This window comes from Anabrus simplex, chromosome 2 (assembly GCF_040414725.1).
Source record: "Anabrus simplex isolate iqAnaSimp1 chromosome 2, ASM4041472v1, whole genome shotgun sequence".
Classification (NCBI taxonomy): domain Eukaryota; kingdom Metazoa; phylum Arthropoda; class Insecta; order Orthoptera; family Tettigoniidae; genus Anabrus; species Anabrus simplex.
Genome location: NC_090266.1, coordinates 726,112,411 through 726,138,591, shown reverse-complemented (window position 1 = coordinate 726,138,591; position 26,181 = coordinate 726,112,411). Strand labels below are relative to the sequence as shown.

The following is a 26,181-nucleotide window of genomic DNA, read 5'->3' as shown; positions in this document are numbered from 1 at the left end:
TCTACTCGCATTAACACCTGTCAAATGCAGAACAGCATTAATGAGATAGAAAACTATTGTAAAGAGTGGAATTTAAAGGTTAATCCACGCAAAACCAGAGTAATGGTTTGTAAAAGGGGTAGCGTGGATGGGGCGAAGAAGCTTCTAGAATACATAGAAATGGGATCTTACTGGGGAAGCAATGAATCAAGGGATGACAGAAGATTGTATAAGAAAGTCGTCCAAAGAGTGAAAGATAGAATATAGAAAGACAAATAATGACAGAATGTAACAGCAAGAGAACACTAATAGAATTTTGCAAAATAAGTGAAAATATGATTGTAAGGATGCAAATGTTAACAAAAAGGGAAATGAGAGGAATAATTTGGTGGTTGATGGAATTTAACAAAAATAAATCTTTAAGAGAAAAAAAATGATGAAATAGAATGCATTTTATGTAATTCACATATGGAAGTGCCACATCTGATTAAGGAGTGTAGACAAACGATAAATATTAGAGAGAAATATATAGATGGGAAGGAGTTGGATAAAATTATAAATGAACAGGAACTAACACTTGCTAAGCTATTAAACAAAGAATGGAAGAAACCTGCAAAAACAGCAAAATTATTTAATATTATTAGAGGAATTTGGGAAAAGAAATGTAAAGAAATCAGAGAAAATTACATGTAGTTAAAGAACAGGTATCCTGGACAGTGTTAACTCGGTTAAAATCCAGGAAATACTGCATAAGGATAAGATTGTATACTTTCAAAGATATACCTAAATAACTATTAAGGAATATGTCTGCAGTAGTAAATTATAATTGAACTATGTATCGTGACAGTTTGTTAGTTGGAATAAATGTATTACATTTCGTAAACGAACAAAACGAGTGGTGTGTGATAGCGATGATCGGATGCTCTCGCCCCCATGTTGGTGGTCATCCGTGACTGGGGAGGGGGATGCCTGTTCATTGTTTTCATCGGTCATATGTAGTCAAATATGTTTTATATTTATCATAATTAATCATACTGATTGCAATGTTGCGGCGGGCAGATGATCTCCCCCCCACTCCCGGTTGGTGGTTATCCGTGACTGGGATGGGGAGGGGGGGCCTGTTTGCGGTTTTTGTTTGCTTACATGTAGTAAAATACCTTTGGGATGTTCAAAAAATAACAACATTGTTGCATGTGATCGTGATGATTGCTATGGACGGTTCCTCTATCCAATGGTTGGACATCATCTGTGAATGGGGGGGGGATTCTGTTCATTGCCTTCGTCTATTCATATGTAGTATGTATAATATGTATGGGATATGTAACATATACTAACATTATTTAACATTTATGGAATTGGAATATCTTTGGATTTTTTGTTTTTTGTTTGTTTATAGTACGCTCAAATCTAACTCCATGTTATGATTTAGAATATAAAGGAATACGCTCTCCCCAGTTGGTGGTCACCCGTGACTGGGAGAGAAGTGTATTCGTTCAGTCATACTTTATTTACAACTTGAAACCAAATTAACAATCTAATTTGCACAAATGTACAATTATTCAAACTTTAACTTAGCTGGCAAAAAAAAAAAAAAAAAAAAAAAAAAATGATGAAATGTTCAAAACATTAAGATTAAATACACTACCTATTCTTTCCAGAATCCTAGCTTCATATCCTCTTGGACTAGGGATGTCATTGCTACCAACACATTCTTCACATTCCTGTTTCAGACACAACCAACGCTCTATCTGGTTCCTCTCATCATCCGTCAGACACTTGCTCGTAACAAGTTTACTGAACAAATTCTCTGCATTGATTACCAATTTCAACCACTGGGAGATAGCAAACTCTAGGCTTAAAGAAAACCAAAGACATGTTAAATTATACATCTATTAATGACTTCCACAATAACTTCCATTCAGTTATTAAGTGATTATAAAAAATAAAAAAGTCACTCCTACAAACAACTTTATAGCTCCATGTATAATTTGTATGATATCAATTTGGGAGACAATATTCAAGATTAAGGGGTATTTTTAACTAGTGGTTCAACATTGCACTAACACATCAACGGTTTTCTGTGGTGCAAGGATGGGAAAGGGCCAAGATTGAGAAGGTACTAGCCATGGCCTTATTTAAAGTACAGCCTCAGCATTTGCTTGGTGTGAAAATGGTGAAACCACAGAAAACCATCTTCAGGGCTCTGGCGGATTGAGTTCTGAAATATCAAACATACAATCTAATACTCATTACAGAAACGAGTAACTAAATATTATGCAAAGGATTAAATATTTATATAGCATACCCAAAAGTGTCAGAAGAACCTTCTGTATCATATCTCCCAACAGGGTCTTCAAAATCTGCCACAGGTTCCATATGCTTGAATTAATTGAAATCTGAATACCAGCACATCTTAGGGGGTTGCTTGCTATCTAGACAAAACAATAATAAAATTTAAATGTACATCAGTTTTTAAAAAAATAATTATGGTATATTTTAGTCCTATTGATGGTAAACTTAATCTGTTTTAACTTGAAATGGTGTCCCCAGCCAAAAATACATTAAACTTTCGCACCATCAAGTTTTATATATATATGAGAAACAAGAAAATGAACACAAAATAGGACGAATATAAAGGCAGGTCACTGCGTGAAGAGGGAGCAACAGAAAGAGGAGACAGGACAAGCATGAAAACACAAAAGGACATATGCTGCCAACTACATAGAGAGCAGCTCTCTTCTCATCAATCCCAGTTCTTCTACATCCATCTCTTCTCAGCCTCCAGCAAGCTTGTTTCTGTTTCCCAGCTTCATCAGGAGGGCAGCCATCAACACTCATTGAAGGACTAACTTGACAGATCTTCAGTTTTGGTGCGGGGGGTATAGGATAAGAAGAAAGCCAGATATTTACAGAAGGAAACAAACATAAGCAATGGTATGTACACGTGGTAAAGATTGAGAACACAGGACAAACACAAAAGAAGAAAAGGATCCCAACAGGATAATTAAACTACTGGAAAGGAACAAACAAAAGTCAAATCTAGGAATTTTGATTTGACATTTGTTTGTTTGTTCCTTTCCAATATTTAAACTTTCATACCACAATAATTGGTATGATTTATTACCTGAAGATGATGAAGACAGCACACAAATACCCAAATCCTGAGCCATCAGAATTAATCAATGAAGGTTAAAACCCCCAGCCCAGCTGGGAATCTAACCCAGAACACCCTGGAGTCAGACTATATAAAAAACATACATACATACTACATTAGAGACTGTTATGCCTTTCAGCATTCAGACTACAAATTTCCATGAATTAACAAATGCCTCCATAATTCTCTATTCCAAACTAGCTCTGTAGCCTTGTTTAATTCCATATCTCTTATGCCTAACCATAGTCGACTCAGTGTCCCTCTACTTCTCTTACCCTCCATGGCTGAGACCATTATTCTCCTAGGTAACCTATCTTCCTTCATTTGCCTCTCAAGACCGCACCAGAGATAGTTTATACGTACAACTTCATCCATCAAGTTTATTCCTAACTTAGGCCTCCAATCATTATTTCCTCTTGTATGTACCACCAATCATTCTTGCTATTTTCATGTTTGTTACTTCCCACTTATACATAACATATCCACTCTAGCTTGAGCAAGCAGAGAGTGAGGACGTACTGTGTGGTGCATGCTCTGAAGTATGGTGGGGAGTAGAATAAAATAGGGCTGCCATTGGGAGGTGGCAGTGGAGGCTAAGGAAGAATTCTACAAGATGTTTGGAGAGGAAGGAAGAGCTGGGAAAGATGGGAGAGGTGGTGTTGGTGACAGCGGTGATAGCTGTGCTTCTGGTTATTGGGGGCGTGTAGAATTAAACCCTGGCCCAAACACCAGTGGCAAATTCAGCTGGGAAGACTTGGAAGTGATTAGGGAAAGAGTGAGGGAGGTAATAAAAGAAACCTGCCCTTGGGACCAAATCAAGGAAACGATGAAAGAACAATCGAAGGAGATAGAGAATATGAGAAAATGGTTACAAGAAAGAACAGAAGAAACTATGACTAAAGCGGGTAACGAGAAAGAAATAGGGTTGCTAACAGGGAAAGTACAAAACCTAGAAGAGGCAGTGCTGAAGAAGCAGAAGTCAGCAACCAGGAAAGGATGAAGAATTGCATATTTATATATGGTATTCAGGAAGAAGCAAAAGAAAGCCAAGCGGACATAATTTACAAATTGGTCGAGGTCATCCAGAACAAGATGAAAATAAATTTCAGTGAACTGGACATAGACGAAGCAGAAAGGGTGGGTAGAGTAAAAGGGCGTAGACCAATCAGAGTGAAGTTACTATCATCCTTAATGGCCGACATAGTGATAAGAAACGCAAGCAATTTACAAGGACAAAAAATTTGGGTAAAGCAAGATTTGGGCAGAGAAGGGAGTGAGAATCTGAAAATATTGAAGAGGCATCTAGAGAGGGCTAGACACCAAGGGTTGAAGGCCCACATAAGGGGGCAATGGCTAGTGATGTCAAATGGAAGATGGGTTCATGTGTGGCCAGTGTCAAAACTGAAAGCAATGGATGAGAATTACAAGAGGGAGGTGGACTTGGCGACAAGGCAAGATGAAAGGAAGGAGGCAGAGTGAGTGGTGGAACCAGCTGAGGCAAGAGAGGAGCTCAACCCAAGGGAAGATGGACAGAGCAGTGCGAGAATGGAAATGAGGAGTCTGGAGGTGATGGAGGAACAAGAACCTTGTTTATCCGGATTAAGTGGGACTGGAACTGATCCAGATTATCGAAACTCCGGATAATCTGGAAATACTAGAAAATAAATACAGTAGATGTTATATAATCTATTAACATAAGGTGCACAGTAATACCTTTTCTCAATTGTACAAAAAATATAAGAACACTTTTCTTACATTTACGACTCTGTTTTATGCACTAAAATAATGTGCAAGTTTCTTCTGTTTTACATTTGTATAGCGTTTGTGTGCAGCATGATCACGAAGATGTTTTACTAACAACAGTTCTGCCGGTGTGGTTTCAGTCTAGGATTCTAAATAGGCCAACAGTTTGTCCAGCTGTATTGTTGCCTCTCCATGTTGTCACTGTTACATCTGATGGAGCGCTGGTTTCATTTTCGAATTCACCATCAGTGAATTAGTAGCGCATAGCATTCAGAAGAGTGTGGATTCGAATCCCACCTCAGCCGTCCTGAGAATGGTTTTCCACGGTCTCCCATGCTCAATTCCAGGATTGCCGGGACAGTACCTTTGTTAGACCGTGGCCGTTCCAATTCCTGTCCTATCCTTGGCGGAAAAGACATTCAATATGAGTCGACCCCGTAAAAGAAATACTGTACAAGTAAAAATATATTTTAGCCTAGCTGAGTAGCTCAGACGGTTGAGGCGCTGGCTTTCTGGCCCCAACTTGGCAGGTTCGATCCTGGCTCAGTCTGGTGGTATTTGAAGGTGCTCAAATACATCAGCCTCATGTCGGTAGATTTACTGGCACGTTAAAGAACTCCTGAGGGACAAAATAACGGCACCTCGGCTTCTCCGAAAACCATAAAAGTCGTTAGTGGGACAAAAAGCAAATAGCATTATTATTATTAAAAATACATTTTTATTATTTTTGATCCGGATAAACCGGAGATCCGGATTAATGAGGGCCGGATAAACGAGTTTGTGTGTACTTCAAGTGAAGAGTGTAGTGGACAAGCGAATAAAAAAGGTGGAGGTGAGAGGGGTGAGTTGAAAGGAAGAGAAATCATTAACAAAGGGAGAAGTATGAGTCTAAAAGACTTGTGGTGTAAAAGGAATAAAGGTACAGAGGAAAAAGAGGGAACAGAGCGACAAAATTTGTCAAGAAAAGAAGGAATGGAATTAAAAGGCGAGAGGGCTATGGTAACGAGAACCAAAAACAAGGGAGGAAATGTGGAAATGGGGAAGGGAAAGTTATAGCAATATTGGAAGATAGGGTTTGTCAATATTGAGGGACTGTTAGGCAAATTAGGTAATAAAAAGTTTAAAGAAGTAGTGGAAAGCTTTGACATTGTGGCATTCTTAGAGACGTGGCTTGAACTAAGGAAGGAAATAACATGGGGAAGGGGGTTTGTGGTTAAGCATAAATCAAAAAGAAAGGAGCGGAAAGGGGAGAGGGGAGATCGCAAGGAGGAATAGTGGTGCTAATAAGAAGGGAGATTAGTGATCTAATAGAGGATACTGAAAACGAGTTGGAAGAAGTAATCTGGATTAGGTTTAAGATGGGGTGGGAAGAAGAGAGGGTAAAGAATGTAAGTTTAACCTTTGCATACTGCCACCCCAAGAACTCATTATATGCAAATGATAAATTTTTCAAGGAGTTATTGTTGGAAACTAGTATTATAAGGAGGAAGTTTGAAGAAGACAGTATGTTGCTATTTGAGGATTGGAATGCAAGGATAGGTGTGCAGAGTCCAATGTATAGTAAAGAAGATAGGAGCAAAATGAGGATAAGTAGAAGAAGTGAAGATATAGTCAGTAATAGTTATGGCAGTAAATTTTAGAGATGTGTACAGCGGGAAACATGTATTTTGAATGATTGGCATGAGGGCGACAGGGAGGGGAAACTGATGTATATTACAGCGCACGGAGGAAGTGTAATAGATTTAGTAATGAGCTCAGAACATATGTTAGAGGAAATCAAAAAGATGGAGGTAGGTGTCTGAGTTAAATCACATCACTTTCCAGTCTGGGTGTTGGTAGAAAGAAGGGTGGGGGTGAATAAGAAGAGAGAATTAAAGGGAGGTAAAGAGTTGGGGAGAAGGTATGTTAAATATAAATGGTCAGAGAAAGCAAGTACGGAATTAGAAGCCATAATACAAGATGAGTTACAGTTAGTAAGGTATGGTTGGGAGGTAGCATTGAAGGGAAACAACTTTGATAGAGCACTGGAATTAATTATTTACCCAATTAAAAGGGTAGCTCAGATAGGACAGTGGCAGGAGAAACAGAGAGAGGAGAAGGGGTGGTACAGTAAGGATTGTGAGGATTTATGAGAAAAGGTTATGAGGGCGCTAAAAGAGTACAGAATAAGAGGTGGGGGTGCAGAAAGAGCAGTTTTCTGTAATTTGAAGAAAGGATACAAAAGCGAAATTACGGAGAGGAAGAAATTATGGCTGAAAAACAAACAGAGGCTATAAATAAGGAGTGTAGGATGAATCAAACTGAGAAATTATGGGAGAGAATAAATAAAATTAACAAGGGTGGGAGGAAACTCGGAAACAAAGTATCGAGTACGATCAGTAGGTGAACTATTTTTGCAAATTATTTGGGGGTGAGGAGAAATGGTATGGGGGGAGGAAAAAGTTGTATGGAGAGATATAGAGATATCGATATCTGAACTGGACAAAGGAATTTCAAAAAAAGTACTGGAAGTGATAGGCAAAATTAGGGGCAGGTCAGCGGGGAGATGTAACGGTATTAACAATAGGTTTTGGAAAGAAATAAGTAAAGTTGGACAATGATAGAGGGCATAGTTAACTTCTTTAATAGGATTTTCGATGGTGGCAAATACCTAAAGGAATGGGAAACAAGAATAACATGCCCAATCTACAAGAAAAAAGGAAGCAAAAACATTCCGAGTAATTACAGAGAAATAACTTTATTAGACTCACTAAGTAAGATTTACAAGGAGTTTTAGCAAAGAGATTAAGAGACTGGGCAGAAGAAAATTCAGCACTGCCAGTTTTCCAAGGGGGTTTTAGGAAGGGAAAAAGGACGTAAGACAATATAATGATAGTGAAGATGATTTTAGAAAAATACACGAGTATAGGAAGAGGTAAAGTATATGTGGCTGCAATAGATTTTGAAAAAGAGTTTGACACGGTAAGCAGAAGGGCGTTAGTTGAAAAATTGGGCAGGTTGGGGGTTTCTGGGAAGATGATCCGTGCAGTGGAGGCATATATAAGAAGGTCAGGTGCTGTGTTAGACTAGAGGAAAATACATTAAGTAGTCCGATAGATTGCAAGATGGGTTTAAAACAGGGTTGCAAATTATCCCCGATATTGTTTATTTTATTCATTAACAACATTTTGGATGGACACCGGGGAAATAACTGGGCGGTGCCGGTTCTAAATGAGATAGAGATTCCTGGACTGATCTTTGCGGACGATGTGGTTTTGTTGACTTTAACAGGGGGTGGGATGCAGCGAAGTCTAAATGCGGTGTCAGAATATGCCAGGAAATGGGCCCTGAAAATTAACGGAAATAAATCTATACTGATAGTAATGCAGAAACATAAAGGGAGAAAAAATGAAATGAAATGGGTGGTCCAGGGCAAGAAGATAGAACAAGTAAATAAGTTACAATACCTAGAAATATTTTTAAACAGAAGAGGGAGTTGGGATGATCAAATAAAGAGAGCAAAGTGGAAGGGGGTGGCAGCCCTAGCACTAGTCAAAATTTTAGTGGCAAAATTCCCGGGAATAAGTTACAAAACTCTGAGGTTAGTTTTAAGATCAGTAGTATTAAGTAAGAGTAATGTACAGGGTTGAAGTATGGGGTCTGGAAGAGAAGAGGGTTATACTAGGACAAATGAGTAAAATTGGTAAAGCAGTAATGAGAGTGCCGCAGTGTATGGCGAATGCTGGGGTGGTGTTAATTTGCGGGGAAGAAATAGAGGTGGAATGCGTTAAAAGAGTAATCAAGTATTGGATGCGTTTGATAAGGGGTGAGGGAGGAGTGGTGCTACAAGCTGCATATGAACATCAAAAGAAAAATATGTATGAGGGGTACTGGCTAGCAAAAATCAAACAATACATGGAGAGGGTGGGGATAGGGTACATGTGGGAAGAGGTCTCGAGTGAGAGAGATACTAGGGGTCAGAGAGTACTTACAAGGAGGATTAGAGATATCCAAAGACAGAGGCTGTTAGAAGAAAGTAGTAATAGAAGATCTCTTAGTGCTTTTAATAAGGTAATGCAGATGACAGTGTTAAATATTTGAAATGTAGGTAAATTGAAGAGCGCAAGTTTACTGTGCTGGCTTATGGGTTTACATAAGAATAAGGGGTGGATTAAGGGTAAGGACAAGTTCCTATGTATATTATGTGGGAAAATGAGTAACGACCTTCACTTAATAGGTAGATGCAAAGAAACAGAGCAGGTAAAGGTAAACTTTTGAGTAATAGCTAACGAGAGTTTTTGGAGCAAGGGGAGGAACAAAAAATCTTAGGGTGGGTGATTTCAGAATGCTAAAGGGGAGGGAATCTGAATAAGTATTTGTGTGCAGTCAGAAGATTATGCAGGGAAAAAAGTTAAAATAAGTACTTGAATTTACAAGGTGTTCTAAAAGCAACGTTTCGGTGGTGTGGACTTGATTTTAACAAAAATGGACTCGCAAGTGGTCATTCGGTATGTAGAACAGTGTATTAAGGTATGTTGGAGACAGCAAGTTGAGAAGTTCAGAGAAGGAAGATACGCATTCAGCAACAGTTGAACGGCTATGGCTGAGTCAGCTGACATAAGAGTAGGTCAGGCACAAGGTGCTTATAGTTTGGAAGTAATAGCTGGCTAGCTGACTCAGCCAGACTGGAATAAACATGGACGTTGGCCTCCTTGAGGGTGTGTGTAACCAATTACATTAGTGTGGATCCACACAACCCTGGGGGCTAACTCAAGATAAAAAGAGAGAGATGGAATGCTAGCCTTTCCTTTAGTAGTGAGAGCTTGAGAGTAGATGTAAATTAGTAATTATAAATGGTAAGAGGTGGTAGATAGAATTGGGAGGGTGGAGAGCAGGACATAACCGGAAGATGACAGAATAAGGCAGGCCTATCCCAAATGTACGTAGAGAGTCTGTAAAAGAATGGCCAAGACATATGTCGACAAAGAAGAGAGGAAGGCGGGGTACAAGAGGAGCTGGATTTCCGCCCTCATGTGGCCTGTCGCAAAAGGAACGGTGAGGAATTAGCACTGTCAGCTGCTAGGGTACGTTGGGATCTTCTTTTCGGGCCCCATAAGGCAGGGCCGGCCGTGTCATCCCTGGGAGGGCGGCTCCTTTTCTCTCCAAGGAGGGATGGCACGGTCGGTCAGTAGTTATAGGGGTGGCCCCTTGAATGTGGACTGGTTTTCCGCCAGTGTAGGGGGCCACCAAGTTAATTTTAGGATTATAGGGTTAAGTTAGATGTAGGGGTGGCCCTTACATGTGGTCTGGTCATCCGCCCATGTAAGAGGCCGCTTAGTAGATTTAGTTTGTATGGGCTGATTGTAGAAACGGTGTTTAGACTCCGTCTATGGTTAAACAATGCCTAAGTATGGCTGCCGCATTGCACAGATGTTATTTATCACTTGGACATTGTCTAAAACCAATGTTCAACCGGTCATGTTTAAACACTGCCGAGAGCACTGTTTAACCTAAATTGAGAGGAGTGAATCACAATCAGAGTTTATGTACCATGAAACATGAATTTGTATTACCATGTTGAGACGATTCTGGGAAGAAAGATTAGTCCGACGGCCTCTGTGTCGGTCGCCCGCTGCGAAATCGCAGCTATGCATTTGAAATGTACGGGGAGGTAGAGCTTAAAATAAGATTTCGCTTTTCAAGAAACTTGTTTCTTGAGACTGACAAAGGGACAGTCCGGTAACTGTCAACCTGAATATAATTCTCGGCAACCAATATATTTTATTATACATGGGGTCATTTTCATGGAATTATAGGTCACATTGACTACATACATGTCAGAATTACTTGTCCCAATCGTCAGAGGGCTGTCACATCAACCGGGAGGAAATCACTTATATTTACTGCCAAGTAAGCACACATGACAGAACAAGTAGACTCCTTCATATATCTTGGAAGTATGGTTACTACAACTGGAGGAGCAGAAGAAGACATTAAGAGTCGTATCAGGAAAGCAAATGGTGCTTTTGTTCAATTGTATCCTATATGGAGAAACAAGAACATTTCTAGAAAAACTAAGCTACGACTTTTTTAAACAAATGTTAAGTCCGTTCTGCTTTACAGCTGGGAAAAAAGGAAAGTTACCCAGAAGACGACTAAACAACTGCAAGTCTTCGTGAATCGCTGTCTAAGACATATCATCAACAAAAGATGGCCGGATGTTATTTCAAATGAAGTTCTATGGGAAGAAACTAATCAGCAGCCAATTGAAATGCAGATAAGGGAGAGAAAATGGCGTTGGATAGGACATACTTTAAGGAAGCCCTCTGGAGCCACTGAAAAGACAGCGCTCGACTGGAACCCCCAAGGCGCTATAAAGCGTGGACGTCCGAAGAAGACCTGGAAAAAGACGATCGAAGAGGAATGTCTAGCAGTGGGAAAAACTTGGAATGAAGTGAAGAGGTTAGCCAACCATAGGAACAGATGGAAGTGTTTCATGGAAGCCCTATGCTGGAGGAGGAGCAACAGGAAATAAGTCAAGCATACATAATAGTGAAAACTAAAAAGTAGGTTGTATGTGGTTTTTATATATAATCGTCGCACTAATTCAGATAAGTTTTCGGCAACTATGAGGTAGGAAAAGGCAAGTAGTGGTGATGGTGGTCATTATTGTTTAAACAGGAAGAAGAGCCGTGGCCATCATAATAGCCCTAGTATTTGCCTAGTGTAAAAATAGGGAAACTAAGATCTCCAGAATGCAAGCTACATCTATATGGCCCATACAACACATTCAGTTACACATTACTATTGTTTCATCTTCCCTTCGTCAAAGCTATTTACGAGCAGATTACACTCACAGTAAGAACGCTATAATCAAAGCTACACTTCCCCGTACAGTGGAGTGTCGCTTTAGTGTCGATATTATGAGATTTAATTTCCACCGAAAGCGATATTCTTATCTGCGGGAAAGTCATGCTCATGCTCATCCATATTTGAGTAATGTGTAAGAAGACAAGCAGCTGACTGGCATTCGGTGCGCGCACTGACAAATCTCATTGGCTGCGACAAGCAAAGAGTTGCATGAAAGATACTTCTATCTCCATTTTCTGTCTCCATTTTTTAACCAATATTGAAACTTTAAACGATGTCTAGTTAGGCACCAGCTGAACATTGTTTATGCAATGGAAGATCATGATCGATTGAGATGTTGTTTACGTAGATATTCTCTAAGGCTTAAAACTAGTTATCGTTTCTGCAATCGGTCCTATGATTTTAATTCTGTTTAGGGATGGCGCCTCGCATGTGGACTGGTATTCCGCCTGTGTGGGGGGCCACCAAGTTAATTGTAGGATTATAGGGATGTAAGGGTGGCCCTTACATGAGGCCTGATTTTCCGGCCACTTAAGAGGCCGTTTAGTAGATTTAGTTTGTGTGATTTTAATTCTGTTTATTATTGTTCAGTGTCATTGATTGTAGTGGTTCTTTCTGTTTTATTGGAATTGTGAACATGTATTTGGGCAAAAAGACTGTAATGTTCAATAAATTACTTCGTATATAACATATCCTGAGTCCATCCAGCTTTATCATACAGCAAAGTTGCTCTGGAAACAGACTGATAAAGAAACCACTATCGATATTTATAAAAAAACGTAGTTTGTGATGGGCAGAACTTAATCAGAAACATTATTTCCATCAAAGAGTCATAGCTGCCTCTGTGGATCCGTGGTAGAGTGTCGGCCTCCGAATCCCGAGATAGCGGGTTCAAACCCGGCAGAGGTAGTCGGATTTTTGAAGGGCGGAAAAAAGTCCATTCGACACACCATGTCGTACGATGTCGGCATGTAAAAGATCTCTGGTGATACATTTGGTATTTACCCGACAAAATTAATTAAATCTCAGCCATAGACGCCCAAGAGAGATCCGGTTTACTCTGTCTGCCATCTAGCGGACCTAGAGTGAAACGGAACGTCGAAACTGACGAGCAGACAGCCAGATGGCGTCAAATCGAAATGTCTGCACACGGTAGCTGAGGCCATACGATTATTATTATTATTATTATTATTATTATTATTATTATTATTATTATCAAAGAGTCATCAATGACTTGAGGTGCCTAGAATCAAACCAATGAGTCTAAGGAAAAAACTTGAAACAAAGCAGTTCTTTTGTCTAACTTTGCTTAGGGAATTCAATGCAGACATTATTTTTCTTCAAAATCTGCTTGATTCCATTGAAAATGCTGGACAAAAATGAGGGTTAATTTTAATAACTACTAGATCCAACTGACTTGTCTCCATGGTTAGTTTCAAAAACCACCAACCAGTCAGGTGTAGAATTGTATTCCTCAGCATTCATCTACACTACAGTAAGCCTACCTGCTGTTGACAAACATGGAACGGTCTTGAACTTGTGAGGTAAAGATGTACTTCTTAAAGTCTGAAAGGACAAAATTTTAAAACTCCCAAGAACTGGTAAGTCAAATTTAATCCCTGTAAAAGGTTTACTTTAAGAAGATCTGCACTGAAGGAACAGATAACAATGTAAGCTGAGGTGAAATATAAATCAGACACAACTGTTCTAGAAATATTAACATGGAAAAACAGAGAATATGAATGAGTGATCCTAATATTACAAGCCTTGGAGTTCCTTTGAAAGCATCTAAAATACAAGATGTGACCAAATTTTTGGCCACACTGTCAAATTTAAAGTGGAGATCAAATTCTAGTAACATCAAAGCAGAAAAAAAAACAAGAAAGTGATTTTCCTCAGGAAGATGAAACCCAAAACCAAACCCCATGGCACTACAGCCCTTGAAGGGCCTCGTCCTACCAAGCGACCGCTGCTCAGCCCGAAGGCCTGCAGATTGCGAGGTGTAGTGTGGTCAGCACGACGAATCCTCTCGGCCGTTATTCATGGCTTTCGAGACCTGGGCCGCTATCTCACTGTCAGATCGCTCCGCCATTCTAATCACGTAGGCTGAGTGGACCTCGAACCAGCCCTCAGGTCCAGGTAAAAATCCCTGACCTAGCTGGGAAACGAACCCGGGGCTTCCAGGTACGAGGCAGGCAAGCTACACCTACAACACGGAGCCGGCTCAGGAAGATGAGTGTGACAACATTGTAGAAAAGAATATGAATAAATGAACTTAAAATCACCTGGATTTTGTAGCATGTGTATTCTACATTGATACTACTTTGTACATGCCATTCTTTATAAAATATAGGCCTACTCTACCTAGTGTTAATGTTATTATATTTAAGAGATAGGGATAAAAATGTCAGATTTTCACTTGCTACATAATTTTGTAGGGCTTGTAAGTTAAAATATCCTCCTCTCTGTACCATTTTTAAGTTTGGAAATGTTTGAATCCCACTATCGGCAGCCCTGAAGATGGTTTTCCGTGGTTTCCCATTTTCACACCAGGCAAATGCTGGGGCTGTACCTTAATTAAGGCCACGGCAGCTTCCTTCCAACTCCTAGGCCTTTCCTATCCCATCGTCGCCATAAGACCTATCTGTGTCGGTGCGACGTAAAGCCCCTAGCAAAAAAAAAAGTTTGGAAATACCTCCCTTACTTTCAAAAGCCTCTAAATCTACTGTTCAGTTTTGAAAGCAGTTAACTCCAAATTAAATCTGAAAAAATTGTTAGCTTCCATGAACAGGCAAGTCTGAAATGAATATGGTTACATGTAATGAAAATAAACTACTTTATAAAAACATTACTTCTAAGACAACAACATTAGTTCATATAGGAATTGTTTTCCTTGCTTTTGCAAAAAAGTAGGTTTTTGCACTTGATGGGTGTTTCTAGGCACCTCATTTATGAACGTTTATACTCAATCACTGTCAGTCAATTATAACAAACTGTAAAGGGACCTAAAATACTTTTTTCAAAAGGTCTAGCTGTTTACAGAGCAGACGAACAGTCTATAGATGGAGAAGGAGGCCAACAATATATGTTGATCTGAAATGTGTTCAGTTTTCATTTTTGCATAAACAGTCATATTTACTGACAAAAACTGAGTGGACATTACTGTATAACAATAACCATTAAACCCTGTACACCTCGTCTCATAATATGAACTTTCCTAATAAAATAGTCCTTTCTTACTCTTTAATATAAGTTTGTCCAAAACACACTTTGTCAATAAACTTGCCTAGTTCTATTACGTTAAGAAAGTGATCAGAAGTGTTTAAAGGAATATGTAGCTAATGCTACCACTGAAACTTGTTTTAAAACCAAAGAAGTGCACCCCTTCACTGGAAAGGTGTAAATAAACCTGTGTGTTTCACTAGCCAAGAAATCTGTATGACAAGGTGCTACTTTCTTATTGGTTGTCATGTACTTGAAATACTTCGGCCAATCCCTTTTAGCACTGGGAAGTGTAGACTGACCATGATAGAGATATTGCAATTTGCATGATGCAGCCTGAATGTCTAACGTAAAACCTAATGCTTTATATATCCACACACCATATGAACTTGCAAGGAGATGATAACACACAAAATGCAGAACCGGTAGACTGTGTGACAAAAAGAAAGTTTCATTTCATAAACTTAGATTTCCATGAAACTGTTTTGAAAAAGAGAAATATTACAGATCAACCTTCAGCACTTTTTTTTTTTTTTTTTTTTTTTTTTACTCTTAATAATAATGTTATTGGCTTTACGTCCCAATAACGACTTTTTACTTATTACGTAGACGCCGAGGTGCCGGAATTATTTACATGCCAGTAAATCTACTGTCACGAGGCTGACGTATTTTAGCACCTTCAAATGCCACCGGACTGAGCCAGGATCAAACCTGCCACGTCGGGGTCAGAAGGCCGGCCCCTCAATCGACTGAGCCACTCAGCCTGGCACAGTTACTTTTGCCTCACTTGAATTGAAAATTTACCATTCTGTTTTTCATGGAAGCAAGATGTTGGTAAAATTGTGGGTGGTCTGGTATGGCGTGGAACAGAAATTTCCCAGCAAGTTGGTCGTGCGGTTAGGGTCGCGTAGCTGTAAGCTTGCATTCCGGTTTTCCGCGGCTTCCCATTTTTACACCAGGCAAATGCTGTGGCTGTGCCTTAATTAAAGTCACGGTCGCTTCCTTGCAAATCCTACCCCTTTCTTATCCCATCGTCGCCGTAAAAACTATCTGCGTTGGTGCAACGTAAATTAAATTTGTAAATTTAAAAAATGGAAACGAATTACCTTTTGCGAGAGGAGAGAAAGTAGGAATGAAGTAATCTCCGCAAAGTGGCGCAATCTAACGGGGACATTTGGAGCTATTTCCCGGTAGGGGACTTGCTGGTCTCCAGCAACTCCCTGAGACCGACACTGGCGAGCACACTACCTGATGCTATACAGGCTTAGGCTCGTCCCTGCTGAGGTACATTGCGCCGCGCTGTCCGCTAGGAAGTTGCCTTAGAAAAGTAAACCCCCTGAGAGTGATTAGCAGCCAGCAGCGTTTGTTGGTCCGTTATGAAGTGTTATTACAGCGAACCACCGAAGATGGTTATTGTAACATATTTTTCAATACATGTTAGGTTTATTAAACTAAAACATTAGAAAAAAGACGACAAATGAAGTGAAAAATGATTGGGAGTTGTGCAACCCTGCAACAATACCACGCACCGCCCCTGGTGGCTTTACATTGCACTGACACAGATAGGTCTTATAGCGACGATGGGATAGGAAAGTACTAGGAGTTGGAAGGATGCAGCCGTGGCCTTAACTAAAGTACAGCCCCAGCATTTGTCTGGTGTGAAAATGGGAAACCACCTTCCAGACGCAAGCTCACAGCTGCGCGCCCCTAACCGCACGGCCAACTCGTTCGGTACCTCCGGTACAAAGACCCTCCAGAGTTGGAGAGTTCATTTCCTGTATTTTCCTTCTTTACTTAATGTATAACAGATCCTGTAATGATCATTCATGCAAAATATCCAAATGACATCCTCCAAATAACAACATGATGAAAACAAATATTAAATATGCTGGAACAAGTGATATCTCACTAGTTCCTACGGCAAATTTTACACCGAAAAGCATTATAGTACACAAACCGACCAGGATTCCAGCGTTCATATGACTTAATCATTGGCAATATGATCTTCAGTTTTACACGGAATCCCGTCTATTAATACAGAGCTGAGACTTCGTATCCGAAAATTCCACCACGGCCGCCTCCAAGAGAAGCCTGTAACGTTACCTCCCCAAATGTGGATTAAGCTAACATAGCAAAATTAGGTTAACTTCATTAAAATCACAGTAACAACAGTCTACAAGTTACCTTTCATGTTGGAAGTGACAAAAAATATTGGTTGACTACTTACTTCTCTACAAAGCCATTGATTTACACCGCAAGTCAAGCAGACGAATGACAATACAAAACGAGATACGGTACAAGCACACAATACTGTATCTGACGATCAAAGGATATGTCAACACCTGACCGAGATACTCATCAATGTAAAATAACCAATTTCCACTTCTGTCAACAGTATTAATACTGATTAATTTGAAATAGTAATTATGCGACAATAAATGTTCAAAAAAACAAGTTTTTAAAAATCCACTTATAAATGGTGATTTTAGACCAATGTTCGTTTGAAATGGCTACATGTACATAGGTCACACGGCTGATAACTGCCCATTGCATACATCAATAACAACATATGCGTACAGTGACATAACGTAGACCTAGACGAAATGTTGTTTATTGTTATTCTTCTTCTTCTACTCCTTGTTTAGTTTTAGGCAGCGCCATCTCGATCCTCTTTTTGTATCTTACTTGGGAAGTTTGTTTGGGATTGAAGTGTCCTCTTTCCCAGTCTCAAATCATACTTAGTATTTCACCAAATGGTATTATTCAATTTGCTATGCACGCGCACCACTATTAAAGTTTTTTGCACACAAATAACAAAGTGTGATGTTAAATATTAGGAACCATTGCAGTACTATTAATATGAGATAATATGCTAAGCTAAGCACTTGAAAGACCCTGTAGGAGTGTCATTTCCATGAACGTAGCGAACAAACAAATGAATGAGGTATAATTACAACCGTATTTGAGTAGAATCAAGAAATTGGTTAATAAGAGTGATTATATGTGGTGATGGTTCAAACAACAATACGGAAACACTTGTTGGTAGAGGTACGTGGAGACTTATTAAATTCTGAATTAGTAATCGTTGTTGGAAGGCATATTGAGGACATTGGAAAAATACCTTTATATGATCACTAACTCCATTTCTGGGTCCACATGCACAAGATGGATGATTAGAAATATGAAAACGAAATTTGTAGGCTGGGGTTAAGGAGTGATTAAAACGTAATCGTATTATATTGATAACAAACTGATGTACCCGTGCTTCGCTACGGGATTCTCAGAAAGACTGACTTGGTGGTTTTCCTAACTGAATTCAACATAGGTAATTACAAAAACGACAGTAGCAATGTAGCGATTGAAATCAAAGTTATCATATAAAATACTCGATGCAATAAAAAACCGCACACTTTCCCACTTTCAACAAACAGTACTACGATGCCGATCTAAGGGCCGGTTGCAGAAAGGTCCATCAAATCAGTCCTTGATGGGAGATCAGCTGATTGCTCATCAACTTTAATTTCAGAGCGCGTTGCAGGAAACCTAAACCCCGATCAGGTTTCTCCAATTTACTGATTGAGAATCTGAGGAGAAAATATATCTGACAACAGCGCAACTAGTGACCACTGCCGTGTTGATTCGTTAAGGAAGGTGTGTAGCAGAGACATCAAAGTGGCAGTGAATCAGAGAACAGCTGATCCAGATCGTGTTTGGTAAAGTGAAAAAGAGCGGGTTTTGAAGCGATTGAATTAGTTTTCGGCTTAAAATGAGTGATATCCCCACTAAGAAAGTGAGAGGGCCGAATTTTTCATTAAATGATAGAGCCCTCTTACTTAGTATAGTTGAGGGATACATGCATATAATCGAAAATAAAAAAACAGATGCTGTGTGGGCAAAACAAAAAGAGACGGCTTGGAAGGAAATTGCTTCTGATTTCAATGAAGCCAGTTGCGAATGTTCCAGGACACCACAGCAGCTGAAAATTGCCTATGAAAATTTTAAAAGAAGAGCAAAGAAACAGGCTGCAGATGATAAGGTAAGTTTAAGTTTTTATCATGTTGTTGGTTAATTAATTCAAATTTTGAGTGTACAGAAGTTTAATATGCCACAGATAAGTACCAATACTTATTTCAAGGAATTTCATTTGCGATAATTTGTTAAAATCTGAGTTGTTCTGAGTCCAAAACCGGTAGAAGTTGAGGTTATGTTAGATTATTGACTATAGAACATTACATAACTCCTTATAAGATAATTAAACCTTGTACATATAACATTTCAGTATATTTAACGAAGAATAAACCACTTCAGATTTTTAAAAAAATGAAATTGGTACTATATAGAGGAACTTGGAAAACATAATGAGCAATTGAAACATTACTTCATCAATTCTTCTATCACCTTTCCAGGCTGAACTCTACAAAACTGGTGGCGGGACATTTAGAAATAGCTTGGATGCAGATGGGGAAATACTGGTATCCAGGCTAAACTCCCATTTTGCACCGTTAACCAATCCCTGTGATAGCGATGGCCAATATCAGGTGTTTGAAGGAAGTTCTGAGGATACTTCCAATCTTGAGGCAAGTATAAATAAACTTTGTATAATTTAGGTTGTAAAATATATGTACCTAACTACATTAGCCTACTTGTCAATGACTACAAAAGGATCAGGGGTAGATGGTTAATAAGACCCTCTGAAGTGTAAATTACATTATAGCAAAAGGTAAACAATGGAAATCTTCCCAGAAGCAAAAAGAGAGAGATATTTCCTTTCTAACTAAGTTACTGTACAATAAAAAGTCCTTTGCAGCCACTCATTCCCTCTGAGGGCTGTTTGATGAACACCCCTGACATGTCAGATCAATGTTTTTGTCACTATCCAATACATACATAGTCTAATAATTAAAAAAAGTCCTAAACGATACAGGCCAATGACAGAAACAAAATCAGTGTTAAACAAAAATTGATTTTTGTCACTGGCCACAAACCTAAAGGCCGGTCTCCACTGTTTAACATTTAACACCAACATGTTAAATTTAACATGTTACAGTTGACATGTATATTGTGATTGTGTCTTCCAATTGACTTTGCATGTTAACTCAGAATGTTGAGTTAACACTTTTAACATGTTGGCGTGTTTTCCGCTCCAAGTGGAAAACATGTCAAGTCAATTCGTTGTTCGTGCGTTGTCGGCACAGCTTCGGCAACTTTCATGATGTTTCCATGCCAACACATAAGCTAAACGATGCAAACGACGTGCTCCTCATGAAGTAGGATTATAATTACAACACTCCGCAATACTCCTTCTCTTTGTTATAAGCTACAAATACAGTACACGCACGTGTGTCGTTCTCTCTGCACTATACTAAAATGTCAGAAATGGGGTAGAGCAAGGAGATTACTCTGGACTTAATTAATGATATGTGGGATGTCTCGTCAGAGGAATACAGATATAAAGCGAAGAAAACCGACAGTTTCTAGGAACTCAAAAATATCTCTAATTGTTCCCGCGAGTAAATCGAAAAAAAAACTAGCGTCCCTCCGCTCCCAGTACAGTCGAGAATTGCAGAAAGTTCAGAAAAGTCGGTAGTCGGGAGCGGACGAAGTTTATACCCTGTACTTCAAAGTGGTTTGCTTTTGAAGCTATGAGCAGAGTGAGGGGAGGTAATGTGCCTAATAAAACTGAATTTCTAAATCATAACAAGAAGCAACAGTGGCAATAACAAAGGCCAATTCCTCTTCATCTGAGTCCATTGTCCTTATTTAAAAATACTAGACACCATCTAAATGTATTACCATAAATTGATATGATGAACTACCTGTATATAAAGAAAGGATGTCAAGTTTAACATGTTTATTAAGTGTGGACACAATGTTAAATGAAACAGTTTTTGACATTTAACATTTAACATGCTGATGGTGTCACCAGTTAACATTTAACACTTTTAACATTTAACATGTTGTTGTTAAATGTTAATCAGTGGAGACCGGCCTTAAAAAGGGAAGCTGTAGCCCTATTTGTTGAAAAACAGTCTATGTCCCATACACCCTTACCTGTTTCTCCCCTACACAACTTCTGGAGTTGTGCAACTAGCAACAGTTCATTGCAAATAAGCCAATGTGAGTGCTGCATGTGGAGCATCTCACTAGCAACAAGACAGTATGTTGCAGAGAGATGCCTGTGCTGCACATGGAACATCTAACAACTAGCCTACAGGAGACTTACTTTTTTATATTATATAGTTTGCAAGATAAAAATATGTAGGAAAGTCCATATTTTAAATTTATTTTAAAGGTGGGGCGATGCTGAATATACATTTTTAAAACTTTAGGCCTATAATAATCATGTACCTTAGCATGTATTGCCTGGCTGCACTGAATTCTTAGATATTAAATATTTTTGTGGTTTTTATTTCCATAATGATCACATTTGGAGAGAATGGAGCTCTATTTTTCAGTACCGAGCTCGATAGCTGCAGTCGCTTAAGTGTGGCCAGTGTCCAGTATTTGGGAGATAGTGGGTTTGAACCGTACTGTCAGCAGCCCTGAAGATGGTTTTCCACTGTTTCCCATTTTCACACCAGGCAAATGCTGGTGCTGTACCTTAATTAAGGCCACGGCCGCTTCCTTCCACTCCTAGCCCCTTCCTGTCGCATCGTCGCCATAAGACCTGTCTGTGTCGGTGCGACGTAAAGCAACTTGTAAAAAATATATATATTTCAGTAACTTATAGTATAACTTATAGTATAACATCAGATATTTCTATTTTCAATATACAGTATATACATTAAATATTTTCTAATAATAGATCTTAATGATAGTTTATGTTTCTTTGTGATTAACAAACAAAGATCATCTGTAATACAAGAAACAACTTGGACAAAAATGAAAATGCATGCATGACTGGATGGAGTAAAAGTTATACTTCTCCAGATATTCATTAACCAAGTAATAAACTGTATCAGTAAAGAATCTCACTTGACTGTTCCAGAATAGCTGATATTTTGCGATTTAAAACATGCTCTTGCTCATAAATTAAGGGTAATATGAGCTTTTGGTACCATGGGGCATGACTTTGTACTAAACTAGTGCTGACAGCATAGATACAGTCAAACATGCAAGAAAGAACCAATGCACACATGTGATGCATAACTATTCTTTTGAGCATATACACAGGTTTCAGTGTGGTATGTGATGACCGTGCACATAGATGCTGTACATACAGTACAATGGGTAGATGTATTGTGGATCAGGTTGTCGAGCAGCTGTTGGGAGATGGTCTCTCATTCTTGCACCAGTGCCTGTCATAGCTCCAGAAGATTTGTGGGAGGGGAAAACATGCACCCTCACATCGACAGAGAGCATTTCAGGCACGCTCAATGAGGTTTAGAATATTGGAATGGATAGGCCAGGCCATTCATCTGGTGTCTTCTGTTTCATGGTTGATCGCAGCCCAATGTAGTTGTGCATTGTCATCCATCAGTAGGAACGTGGGACCCACTGAACTCCTTAAAAGGCAGATGTAATTTTGTAGATTGACATCCTGGTACAACAGATGTGTTGCAGTTCCCTGCATAATGCTGCTTATAGCAGGTAGATACCTCGTTCATATTTCACACCAGACGATTGCGTGACAAAAAAAATCACTCTTGAGAGTATACTTGGAGTAGTCAGTGAAGCGAACCTGGGTCCACTCTATACCAGGCATTACAGGCTCCTCTGTGGGCATTGGTCAGTGGAAAGTAAATTGTAGGCCTCCATGCCCGTTGAGTCATCTGTACACTGTGTGTCCAGGAACAGCTGTTCCAGTGGCAGCAGCAAGGTGCCCTTGCAGTACTCATGAACTTATGGTGAGATACCTTTCTTGTACACTGTAGATGTTCTCTGCTGTATTGCCAAGATATATTTTATGCCAGGTGAGATGACACTTCATGCCATATGTAGCTCCCGTAGTACGCCCTTCTGCATTAGGCCAGCCTCTAGTCCCTTCTCTATCCTGCCCCTCATTATATCATCATTATGTGAGTTTTGAGCCATTTCCAACTCACAATCACCACTGACAGCAGAATCACACCTGTGAGTCATCAGTCCAGTTACAACGCCACCACCCATCTGACCAAGATCACAGTTACTGCAAGGTGTTTGGTACAGTGATTTCAAGCCACAACATGCACACCAAAATTTTGTTTGCACCTGCTTCAGAATTAACCTTAACTTATGAGCATGTGTGTAAGGCATAAACATTATTTCTACCCATATAGCTAGGCTTGTTTTTTGAAAATTCTAAAAGCTTGCAGCCTACCAGTGCAAGCAAGTCTTTTTGTCTTGTATTGCAGTAATGAACAGTATATCTGAGTTTTATAACATTACACATTGTTTTGAATGTGTAGGTGTTTGCACAGTTCATTTTATTTGAATTTTGCTAGGTATCCAACTTAATGGCTAGTTTCTGTAAAATTTATAAAAATTCTGCTGGGAAGTATTACCTCATAATTCTGTGCCATATGTTGTGGGGAAATAGATTACTCTTGCAGTGCTGACAGGACCTATTTAACCACTATTCTGAAGATAAAGAGTCCCTTACTGCTTATGTGAACTAATTTCTCTGTATGTTTCTTCAGAGTAAATGTTCATCTATTCTCATTGATTGCATTCTCTCCACTGCAGATGTACAGTTTGAAGTTTCAGATCAAAAGTAACTTTAATTTAACATCAAAAATAGTTATGAATATTACTGGTTTTGAAGGAGAGAGTATCCTTTCATAATTACATAACAGTAACAGGATACAAAAGTGATGTGGAGATAACCTAAAATTGAATAAATAACCAATGAAAGGAAGAGTGTATATATAAGAATATTGAAAAAAATGTAACTGAATTATTTACTTGCAAAATGTAAGACAAAGTACTATGGTACAGTCTAGTATGTGTGAAGATAAACAAGTTGGCAAACAAAACAAAGTTACAGATAGTTGAACTGCAGTGCCTGGTAAACTGAATGATGAAGTTCAGTGGTATCTTTTCACAGTGTAATAGAGTTTGACCTAGAGAATATTATCTTATTTCAGTTTAAGTTTAAAAAATTCTAAAGGTAACTTTTGCCCTGAGAATCACAACCTGTTTGAGCATCATAATCTGGATGCATTACATGCTGTAGAAAACTCTCACTTCCTGCAAAACATAAATAGGAAGAACGCAGAGTGCTGATGGTTTGGAAGGGAGCCTGCCATATAGGAGAGTAATATTAAGGAGAATGCAGAAATAAAGAAATAAATACAGATTTTAGTTGTTACCTCAAACTAATTTCAAATATATTATCTCAAATAATGACAAACTATTCTATTGAAAGTTTTGACATCTAATTAATGGAATGCATCTCTTCATTACAGGATACGCAGGAAACCCTGTTAGATGTTTCCATCCCTGTTGTGACACATCTCACTGCGACTGCTGGCTGTGATGATTCCGCAGATCGCGCAGAAGATGAAGTTTCACCTGTTCTCTTGTCTTTGTCTCCTGCAAATAAAAATTCACATTCACAGTCAGCAGTTCAGCATCCGCATGCGGTGTCACAAATTTTGAGAGGAGACAGAATATCCAGATCCAACTCATGTGTTTCTCCCCAGCTTGTAAGGCACAAAAAGAGGAACAGGCTGGGAGACTACACTGCCAGCAAAACAGATTTCACTGATTTTAGACGCCAACTCTTACTGGAAAAGCATGAGTTGGAGATGGATATTTTACGCACAAATCTCCAGGTGGCAAAAACAGAATTAGAAATAAAGAGAGCCATTTTAAATAGAGAAATTAATAAATAATTTCCATTTCAGTGAAAGAATGTGTTAAAACTTTATTTACCTTTCTGCCACTTCCATAAAATGTGTATTTATGAGTGCAGCTCTGACTGCATTTCTCCCATTTCCTCTTCCTCCTGCAAGTAATTCATCCTCATCTGCCTCTGGGTACATTCTTGCAATTATATCTTCATCGAGAGGTGGGGGATCATTTTTCTCCTCTCTCCAGTAGTAGGTTGTGGAGTGCAAAACATGCAGTAATGCATTCTAAAGTGGTAGATCTTCGCCTTCCCAGTCTGAACCGAAGACCCACTGACAAGCATGGGAACCTTCTTTTTACAACTCCAAATGCTCGCTCGATGCAGTTCCGAGTGTATATCAGAGTAGAATTGAGGAGCTAGATGCAATAACAGCGTAAGTCTACTTACGCTGTTATTGCATAAATACCGTTTTGGGATTTCTCGGTCCCTTCACTATAACCTAGTCCAGGTCTTAGTTCGCTAGGGTGCCGTTAGAGGTCAGGAGCTCACTAAGACCAGTACCATGCTCTACGCTGTTATTGCATGAAGCATGCTTCACGAGCGGCACGTTCAGTTGCTACCAGTTATTTGGCTGGAGAAGATGTCAGCGAGCGCAAGAGAAGGTTTTCACGAGCGGCACGTTCAGTTGCTGCCAGTTATTTGGCTGGAGAAGATGTCAGCGAGCGCAAGAGAAGGTTTTGTGGCTAGTGCAGACAAAAGGGTTGATGTCCTTTCAGTAATGAAATACTTAAAACCTGAAAATTTTGAGTGGTGTGTGAAAGTCATATGTGCGTAATGATTCCCTAGAGTCTGCTAATGCAGCATGTGAAAGGTGAATCATCCTGATTTTGGTCAATGATGCGGTATTTAAGTATTTTAAACAAGTAAGACATACAATGTCTAAATCCTAATTATATACTTTGTGATCTGTTTTTTTGTTTCTTTTCATTTTTTAAGTTTAGAGAATCACTTTTTAAATGAAAATAGGAATAAAAGTTGTTCAGAAAGCAATGTTTCTAATTTTGTAACATTTCAAATATTTGTTGGGGAAGGTGGGGAATTACCGTAGCCTAATACTATAGTTGGGGAGAACACTGTAACAAACCTCTCTCGGCCCTTTGCGCAACAAAGAACGAAAAAGGTGAATATTCTGTAACGAATAAACTTATTTTTACCTTTCTTAGTTGACAATTATTTTAATGAATTTGTTCTTAATTTGAGTAAGTTTGGACATTTTTGAGAACTGAGGTGTGATAAACTGCCACTTTTGTTCCTCTATAGTAGGCGATCATGCTTTTCTATCTCCCTGATCAATACTGGTGTATGTCAAAATATAATATTCCTGCTCTTCATGCAATAACAGCGTATAAAAGGAAATTTTAAATAACTCTGTCTTTTTTATATGCTAACAGATCAATAAAAT

The 26,181-nt window shown here is 39.1% G+C and overlaps 1 protein-coding gene across 1 annotated transcript in view; it reads right to left on the bottom strand.

The window, feature by feature from the left end:
* cos (kinesin-like protein costa) overlaps positions 1-17,473 on the bottom strand; it is a 248,599-nt gene extending 231,126 nt beyond the window's left edge. The window contains exons 1-4 of the mRNA XM_068225849.1: positions 17,175-17,473; positions 13,231-13,291; positions 2,285-2,411; positions 1,625-1,833 (exon numbers count right to left, since the gene is read on the bottom strand). Coding sequence (XP_068081950.1) covers positions 1,625-1,833; positions 2,285-2,355 — 280 coding nt within the window. The 5' untranslated portion in view covers positions 2,356-2,411; positions 13,231-13,291; positions 17,175-17,473. The remainder of the gene's footprint in view (positions 1-1,624; positions 1,834-2,284; positions 2,412-13,230; positions 13,292-17,174) is intronic.
* Between the last annotated feature and the right edge of the window lie 8,708 nt (positions 17,474-26,181).